Here is a 10,004-nt window from a genome sequence, read left to right on the forward strand (position 1 = left end):
ACATAGTGGCAGGCTTCAGTTACTCAGGTTTCATATAAATAGCTTTTTAAAAATTGCCCCACAGTAACAATTTTATTATTTGAATGATTGGTCAAACCAGTATTTTCATCAAGTTTGGCGAAATTTCAGACTTTTTTTTTTTTTTAAGCAATCCTGCTATCAAATGGAAGCAAAAAAAAAAGTTTGCCTTGGTGAAGGGAACTTATTACAGGGTCAAAAAAAGAAAGAGAAAGGGGGGGAAAAAAAGCTTTTATATTCAACACGTAATTTGATATTTTGTTTATTTTGTATGTCTGTATTTGTTGTTTGGTCTGTGAGCATGACAGGAAAAATTCTAAGTCCAAACTGAAAATGAAATACAAATTTTAGCCAAATAAGGCAACTAAGGAATTGTCTTTAAAATCAATTATCGTCTATGGCATTTTCGGATCAGAAGGGGCGGGGCTTGGCTAAGGTATTCAAATGAACACTTTTCCAGTTCCACACAGCCGAGGGCATGAGAACATCGTCATCACACCGTTGGTTCTGTTCAAACCGTCACCAGCTTCCTCAGACCACCACAGGATGGCGCTAAAGCTACAGCCACAGGTTAGCGCTCCACTGGGTGCCTGTCTAGTTGTTACGACAGAAAAACAACCTCAGCCATGTTATCACCAGAAGCACATAAGAAAAGTCACACACGGCTAACAATTTAATCTGTGAGCAAACAGTTGGACGCCAACACGCCCTGGCAGTAACCAGAAGAAAGTGTTCGTTAACTTTGACTCGAGACTCATGGAATGTGTATTTGAGCTTTAATTTGCAGCTTTAAACACATTTACCATCATTCCACACAAAGTATTGCACATAGAGTCACAGAACAAGTTACTGAGCGACAGCATAACAGACTTTTACTTTGAAAATCTACAAACAAGCCTCACAGTTCATCCAAGTCCTAAATAACAGAATAATAATAATAATAATAATAATAATAAAACACCTGGAAAAACTAAAGTGCAAAGCTGTCCCCGAGCTCGTCCGACTCCTTACAGAGGAGCTTCTGACATTAAAATTATTCTGGCTGCCCAAAAATATATCAATAATAGTACGAACCATATAATTATAATAAAATAAGTGATTAAAACAGGAAAATGGCAAATTTTCACATTTTAGGAAACTGGAATTTGCTAATGTTTGTTTCTTCCTCAATAAATTACTCTTCTTTTAAAATTATGAGTATTCATTATTCATAATTACAATTTAGATTTACATCAAGCTATCAAATATTTGATGATTTCTGAAATGTGGGATTTTTATTTATTAGTTTAGTTTTTGGCTGTACCTACTTGATATCAGTGTAAATCTTTTCTTTAAAAAAAAAGACATATGACAGTGTCACCGTGAGCTCCACAGATGTTCAGCATCACTTTACAGATCAAATGTCTTGGAGCTACGACACTTAATTCATTAGGACGATTAAATCGACAACTGTAGACAACTGAAGAATCATTGAGTCATTGAAAATATGTATCTCCAAAATATCTAATTGCAGCATCTTAAACATGAATACTTTTGGTTTATTTATTTCTGTCTGAGCATCTTTGGGTTGTGAACAAGATACAGATGTTGTGGCCTGTTTGGGAAACATGGATCAACATTTTTTATTCAGTCATGATGATCAATCAGGAGTTTCTCAGTAGAAGAAAAACTCATTTACAACATAATGCTGCACATTTACTTTTCTAAAAATGTTTTTTTTTATCTAAAGTGTAAAACTGAAATTTATGAGGCATCATCAAACGCTCTGAAGAAAAGTCTCCAAATAGCACAAAACTGTCATTTCTATTGCATGTGTTTAAAAAGACGCCCCAACTTCATGGTTTGCATTTAATGTGTAATATGACAGCTATAAAAAGAACTAAACAAAAATAGAGTTAAATTGTTGAACGTCGTAGCTCATCAGGGAGAAGAAAGAAATATTTACAGGAAGGCTGGAAAAAGATTTTTTTTTTTTTAACCAGGGAATAAGCAATCATGAAAAATAATTTCATCTGCGTTTGAGGGCACCAAAAAAATAGCAATTTAACCATTTAGTACAGAAAATAGAATTTTTCAGGACTGCTTAATGGAAAATGGGGATGGGGGCAGGGGGAACACCACTTTTTGGTTAAGTATTAATCACTTAATGACAGCCGTTAAAATAACTGATCTATTTATACATTAACACAGCATTGAAGAAAGGTTTGTGATCATTTAAGGTTTTATACATTTAATATTTTATGATGTGGAATTTAAAAGAGAAGAATTCAGGCTGCTTTACGATACATATAAAAGTGTGCACTTTCAACTCACAGTGGGGGTGAGAAAAAAAAAATCTACAATAGAAATAGAAATTTCACAGAAAGCTTGTGAGGGAAACCACCAAGACAACTGTTAGAGGCTTCTGTGGCTGTGACATCTGTCTGTCACCTCACCAGTTATGCAGCTTCACAATGGAACAGGGAAGGATTTTTCTATTAATAATAATAATAATAAAAAAGGTGAAATTCAGCTAACAGCACTCCCATGTCACATGAAGGCCCATGGGAGAGTTGAGCCTAGATTTGATCTGTTTTTAGGTTTGAAGATCCTCCTGTGTTCTGTTCAGCCCCGTGAAGTGCAGAACTGTTGGTATAACAGGTTAAAGTTACCCAATAAACAGTTTCTACAGCCAGCCACAGAAGCCTGTAGCTCCTTTAGCGTTGCCATGGACGTCTTGGTGGCTTCCCTCACATCGTAATCCTCTTGCAGGGTCATTTTCTGAGAAATCCGAGACATATTCAGTGACTTAGAAATGTCCATGTACTTTCCTGGTTTTGTAAAAGTGATGATTTATACTATTATACTGTAGTAAATATGACCATGTACACCACTGTTTGGCTTTGATTATTTTTTACTTCATTTATGTGGTATCTTCACATGGAGTTCAAAGGCCATTCATTTTAGAAATTTTAATACAAAAAAAAAAAAATTTCAATGTGAGCTTAAAGCCTAATTTTACGAATGTTTCTACAAAAAACAAATTATTTTATTTATTTTCACTGCAGGTTTTCACGTAGTTCTGCATTTTTTTTTATGTATATGCTTTGAATTATAGTAAATAAATTCAAATATCATTAATTTTAGAAATTTGAATAGAAAAAATTTTATTTAAAACATAAAAAATTCTGAATATATACAAGCTGGTGGGGTCACAAACGTTTCATTTCATCGTGCTGTACAACAGATTTCAAACCAAAGGGTTTTTTTGTTTGTTTGTTTTCAATGCATTTCTCAAAAAGTCAGCAGTGTAATCACCACAACAAAGACAACTGCCAAAACTTGTAAAAATGTCAAGAGGTGACAGTTTAAAAACATTTCATGTTCCATCACCGCTCTGAAACCCATGAAACCCAGAACAGGAAGTGGACTAACGGCACCACGTGTGTGATTAATGAGAAAACCCTCAAAGGTTTTAGAAAAAACTGTCCATGTCATCCCCAAGAGATTCCTTTCTAGAGAACACGGTATACAGAGAGAGTACTTTAAAAATAAAAATGCATCTTTTCTTTTACTTTTCCTGCTTTAATGCGCAGTTAAACATACTTCCCGTCCTCCAGGTCCTTCTTCATGGCTTTCTTAATACGGTCGATTTCATCCTCCTCCTCCTCCTCTGAATTGTACTGTTTTTGCTCCTTTTCTTTCTTGTCAAAGTCAGACGTGGCGGTTGTATCGGCGGAGTTGTTTTCCGGTGTCGTGGTGGACTGAAGCTCTTCTCGGATGGCGTTCAGCTCCACCAAGCCTTTGTGCAGCTGGGTGGTCACCTCCCTAATTTTGGCCGCGAACTCCGACTTGGCCCCTTTCTTGAGTATTTTGGAGTCTTTGGCCACAAAGTAGATGTCCATACCGACAAAGAGTCCAGTCAGCACACCGGTGGCCATGCTGGCGATCTGGACTGCTCTGGCTGCTGTGCTGCCGGCCACATTGGCAATCTGCACCACGCGCATGATCTCACTGGCGTTGATGAGGATGGCCTTTCCCGCCATGGCGCCGTCTTCGTAAAAGCTGCTGCTGAGCACAGGGAAGTCGCGATTGTAGGCATGCTTCCTCATCTTGATCAGGTCAAACTTACGTAAGTTTTCAATACCCTGTTTGATGAATTTCAAGCACTTGTTCAGGTCGACCATCTTCTCCTGGTAGTCCTCCACTATCTTCTCCACCTTCTTTCGGTCCATGGTGTTGTTGACCTGGTTGGAGATACCAGCACCTGCTGTGGTCAGACTACCTGCTGTGGCCACGCCCAGCCCCACAGCTGTCACGATCAAAGATGTTCCCATGGTGACCGGGGCTAGAGCTAGGCCTGCAATGGTGGCCACACCACCAATGGCACTGGTAGAGCCGCCGGTGATCTGAGCAATCTTTGTGTTCTTGTTGAACTTGTCTAGGGCGTCGGCGATGCTGTTCATGTCAATGACGTGCTGCCACAGACTCTCCGCGCGCTCTGAGAACAGTTTGTTGAAGACACGGATGCCTTTCTGCACCTTGTCCGCCGTCACTGCAAAGGCCCTGCAAAGACCAAGTTCATCAGATGAGGAAACACGGTTGTTAGACGTAGAGTGTTCACAGTACCCTCAACAGGGGGGCCACAAAAGCAGAATTTCAAACTCTACGTATATACAGTACGCAAGTATATATGTATACACACACAAACATATACTAGCTGAGTTACCCGTTCTACGCACGGGTAAGAGAGAAGAATTTTAGCCATGTCATTGTATATTTCATGTCACTTTAGTTAAGGTGTAGTAAGTTGCATTGCATTGTGTGTATGTTGTCATTAATTTTCATTTAGTAATTTGTGACATTCATGAGACTCAAGTGAATGATGATTAAAAAGGTGACAGCAGGTCAGATCACTGCAATGCTGTGGGACATTTAATGTTCTTAGTGTCTCTGCAGATGTTTCCCAGCTCTATTACATTTCATCCGTTTAGCACTTGGGGTTTTTATGACCTAACGCCCGCTGCTTCTTGGGAGGCACATCGACAGTCTGCATGCTGTACACAGCAGGTACATTTCAAGTAAAAAAAAAACAAAAAAAAAAACACACACCTTAACTCACATGCAGTGCGCACTGGCCCATTCAGATTCTAATTAAAGTCCACCCTCACCAGCTGCTACTACATAGTAAGTAAATTGTGATGCTGCTACTTAACCCAAGTACCATGTGAACTGTGAAAATAAGGGCTCCAGTGATTTAATATATAAGGCTGACCGTGTGTGTGTGTATGTCTGTTTGCGCACGTGTGCTTTCAACCTAAGGGCTCCAGTGACCTCCCCCTTGGTGCCCCAGTCACCATACCAAGTTTGGTGTTGATTGCTTAATTACCATGGCTGTGCATAGATATAAGCCTGACCGTGTGTTATTCTGCATCATCAGGCATTATATGAAAGCTAGAGTTGATAGTCCCGGAGAGCTAGCAAGAGAGCTAGGAAGATTTGAAAGTAGCACCTCTTCTAGGTTCCACCCCCACCCCATCAGTGCTCATCCAAAGCCACGCCCCCACAAAATTGAACGTGCATCTGACTGTGGGACTCAGCGGGGCAGAGGAGGGCCGACTTAGCCATTTCAGCATCGACCAAACTACCTCATGTTTCTTTCACCTGTAAAGGCCCCTGACATGAGCATGCCTTTGGCTCACACACTAGCACAACCTGTCTAGTGCTGGAGAGTAAACTCGTCTTTAACGGGTGCAGGCAGGATGTGAGGGGGGCGCCAGTGCGTGCTATTGCGCACAGAGAATTTTGAAATGCTCAAAAAAAAAAAAAAAAAAAAATCTTTCACGCATAAATGTTGTGCTACGTGATGTGATCTAATCGCCAACATGATGTGCAGCTCATCAAGTGGAGTAAAGAAGAAGTGAACAGATCAAGTGGTAATGTCAGCGGATCACATTAGAGCGCAGCTCATCTGAACAATTATAACAAGTCAAATCTGTTATAAACATACTTTAACAGCTGCACACAAATGAGCGTGGAGTGGAGCTGTGTGTCTGCAGCGGTGCTGTGTGAACTAGAGGACGCAAAGACGGCTCTGTCAGTATCAATAATGTTCCAAATAAGTATCTAATCTTGTAGCAAGTTTTAGTATCAACTTTTTTTTTGACAAACCTAAACCTGAAACCATTTTCAATTTGCAAAAAACAAAAAACAAAAAAAAAAAAACAGCATAATACCAGAAACTGTAACAATTTGAGACTTTGCTCACTTTGCTTCTTCTTTTTCCGTCATGTCTTCCACCTGAGGCGTGTCTTCCCATACTGACAAAGTAAAAACATCAAAGAATTACTGGTATGTTTTATGGACACATGATTTAAATGCTAAAAAAAAAAAGGTCACTAAAAATAAGCAGCATTATTATATGGCTGCGACGCTACGTGCACTCTGACTGCCCAATTGCCGGTCAGATATTTTCCCATATCAGACTGTTACCATCTGTCCGGAATGTGGATTTTTGTTACAAACCAGGAAGCTAAAAACACGATTAGAAAAACCAAGTCTGACATGAACGCCATAAAACGCCATCCATAAATATCTCAACAGCATCGGAAAACACAAAGATTGAAAGCTGACCAGGTAACGATCGGACTATCTGTTAAGTTAGTGGAGGTGAAGAAAGAGAACGGGACTGACTGTGAGCCCAACACCGTCAGCAGCAGTTTTCATATTCGGGCGATACGATAAGTTTGCGTGTTTATATACATAATAACCGCCTGCTCGGCCCATCAGACCTCTGTGTTTTTCACACAGACCTCACTGTGCTCTGTCCGTACTAACACCTCAGTCTGATATTTCCCCGGACAGACCTCTCACTCCGTTAATAATCCTTTAGTATTTAACGTTTGCAGAAAACATAACCTAATAATTCTGACAGGACAGTGAAATCAGTAAAAGATATTTATCGTGCAATAACATCATACTTTACAATGCAAAAATGTGAAGATTTACAAAATAGGACTGAAAACGAGTCAGAAAATCAAGTAAATTAAAATTTTGGTCTCGACCACAGCGCAGTCAGATGCAAGTTAAGACAGTCGATAAGCACGGAGGTTTTACATCATTACCCTTTAACAAGCGCTTACAAGTTCAAACGAAGCAGGCAACAAATCAGAAAAAAAAAAAAGTTATCGTTAACTTACGCTCGACATTTCTCCACCACTCCATAAGCCTGTCAAAGTCCTGAAAGAGAGCATGAGATTATCGATTATCAATGAAGATCTAAACACAAAACCAGCCTCTTGTTATAACTTAAACCCGATCACCAGCACTACACTAATTAAACCAACCTACAGTATAATGATCAATATTTTAACCAGCTGATCATCAGGATTTTCTCATCAGGTTCAACTGGTTTTGGCTTTAAACTGTTGGACATCAAGAATATATAGACTTAAGTGTATTTTTTAATCATTTCAATTTTTTTTTTTTTAAAGCTTTAAACCTTAAACAACTCAAAAGTAGTATGACCTGATTTTAAAGTGGATTTATTCGTCCTAATACCTTGAGTTAAAACACAAACATACTCAAAGAAATAAAAAAAAACATTATATATATCAAATTGAATCTAAAAGGCTTTAAAACAGGTTTGAAATCGGTTTAAGAAAGAAAAACAAAAATTGGAGAAAATATTAAACTAATTTAACATATTTTGGATCTAGAGAAGAAACACAGCCTTCACACAGTTTGCAAAACTGGTTTTGACTTATTTTAGTGTTTTAAACCAAGAACAGACTAGGCTTTTTTTAATGCTTCAAATGTGTTTAAAATAGTTTTAAATCTGAGTAGTTGATTCATAAAAGTCAAAATCCCTGAACAAACTGATTTAAACTGGATTTACTCTCATTAAATGGGAATAATTTGATTTTATACACAAACATACACCTATAAATCAGATCTGAAAGGCTTTAAACCATGTCTGAATCCAGTAAAAAAAAAAAAAATGGTTTCAACTGGATTTAAAGTAGACAAGGTTGAGAAAGTGGTTTTGATTGAGGGTTAAGAACCAGGTGGATATATCTGGACTCCTGATGGGGCTTCCTGAGTTGAATAAGTGCTTGCTGCCGCGCTTGTGGTCATGTGATCTGCTTCACAAACTAACCTCTCTCTCTTCAGGCTCGGACGGATCAACTCGGAACTCCTCCAGCTGGTTAAACAGGGACTTCTTCCCCCCTTCATTCTGAGACAACAGAAATGTCAAAGCTGAATGTTCATTTATCAAAACTTAACAGAAAAAAACTCATTGTTTTCTACTGTACAGATGTAAAAGTGTGATTTTTTTTTCTTTTAATCAAAAGTACAGTCCTCAGTTTCATTCGGTGTGAAGGAGGAAGTGACGGTGAAAGAGGTTTGAGTGTTCAGCAGAAGTAAAGACACAAAAATCTTCCACTGTCACATTGAAAAAGGAAGCAGCGAAAAAAGTTGGGGGACATAGCAGCCTCATCGTGTCCGATCTTGGTGCACAGACACACTGCGCACTGGGTGGGAGTCATGTGGAGCAGGCGGGGAAGGAAGAAAAACCACAACAAATAACATGCAGATGATAGTTTTCTCTGCTGTGAGCTGAGCGGACACTCTGAGGACAAACCCTGGAGATAAAGTCTGGCTTCAGGGAGGCCTCAAGTGAATGAAACAGCTTTTGTAAAGCTGGACAATGTATGAGAACAAAGCCCATGAGACGCCCACCACCACCATCACCGCACCGTCGTTTGTACAGATGGTTTACCTCAGCGTTGTTTTTGGCAGCTCCATCCTGCACATTCTTCTTAGCAATTCTGGCCTGAAAAAAATCAAAACAAAAACAAAAAACAGAATTGCAGCAAGAAAAAGATCCAGACTTTTACTTTGTCCTACAGATTGTAGAGTCTGGGTGAATTGGAGACTCGGCTCCGCACCTTGGAAAATCCTATAGCTAGCCAGGCCCCTGTAGTCGGTGCAGACCAAGGTAGCTTAGCCGCCGTTAGTTCCCCTCCGGCAGATCCCGAGCAGCCGGGAAAGCAGGCCGACTGGGTGACTGTGAGGAGGAAGGGTAGTCCTAAACAGAAGCCCCATGTACACTGCCAACCCGTTCACATCTCTAAACGTTTTTCGCCACTCGGCGATACAACCGCCGAGGAACAAACTCTGGTTATTGGCGACTCTGTTTTGAGAAATGTGAAGTTAGCGACACCAGCAACCATAGTCAATTGTCTTCCGGGGGCCAGAGCAGGTGACATTGAAGGAAATTTGAAACTGCTGGCTAAGGCTAAGCGTAAATTTGGTAAGATTGTAATTCACGTCGGCAGTAATGACACTCGGTTACGCCAATCGGAGGTCACTAAAATTAACATTGAATCGGTGTGTAACTTTGCAAAAACAATGTCGGACTCTGTAGTTTTCTCTGGGCCCCTCCCCAATCGGACCGGGAGTGACATGTTTAGCCGCATGTTCTCCCTGAATTGCTGGCTGTCTGAGTGGTGTCCAAAAAATGAGGTGGGCTTCATAGATAATTGGCAAAGCTTCTGGGGAAAACCTGGTCTTGTTAGGAGAGACGGCATCCATCCCACTTTGGATGGAGCAGCTCTCATTTCTAGAAATCTGGCCAATTTTCTTAAATCCTCCAAACCGTGACTATCCAGGGTTGGGACCAGGAAGCAGAGTTGTAGTCTTACACACCTCTCTGCAGCTTCTCTCCCCCTGCCATCCCCTCATTACCCCATCCCCGTAGAGACGGTGCCTGCTCCCAGACCACCAATAACCAGCAAAAACCTATTTAAGCCTAAAAATTCAAAAAGAAAAAATAATATAGCACCTTCAACTGCACCACAGACTAAAACAGTTAAATGTGGTCTATTAAACATTAGATCTCTCTCTTCGAAGTCTCTGTTAGTAAATGATATAATAATTGATCAACATATTGATTTATTCTGCCTTACAGAAACCTGGTTACAGCAGTATGAATATGTTAGTTT

The 10,004-nt window shown here is 39.8% G+C and overlaps 1 protein-coding gene across 1 annotated transcript in view; it reads right to left on the reverse strand.

Annotated features, from left to right (window-relative positions):
• Positions 1–759: 759 nt before the first annotated feature.
• LOC117505828 (hepatoma-derived growth factor-related protein 2-like) overlaps positions 760–10,004 on the reverse strand; it is a 33,954-nt gene continuing 24,709 nt past the window's right edge. The window contains exons 15-19 of the mRNA XM_034165366.1: positions 8,780–8,833; positions 8,156–8,233; positions 7,197–7,236; positions 6,266–6,317; positions 760–4,563 (exon numbers count right to left, since the gene is read on the reverse strand). Of these exons, the coding sequence (XP_034021257.1) occupies positions 3,594–4,563; positions 6,266–6,317; positions 7,197–7,236; positions 8,156–8,233; positions 8,780–8,833 (1,194 nt within the window). The 3' untranslated portion in view covers positions 760–3,593. The remainder of the gene's footprint in view (positions 4,564–6,265; positions 6,318–7,196; positions 7,237–8,155; positions 8,234–8,779; positions 8,834–10,004) is intronic.

The sequence above is a fragment of the Thalassophryne amazonica genome, unplaced genomic scaffold (assembly GCF_902500255.1).
Source record: "Thalassophryne amazonica unplaced genomic scaffold, fThaAma1.1, whole genome shotgun sequence".
Taxonomy (NCBI): domain Eukaryota; kingdom Metazoa; phylum Chordata; class Actinopteri; order Batrachoidiformes; family Batrachoididae; genus Thalassophryne; species Thalassophryne amazonica.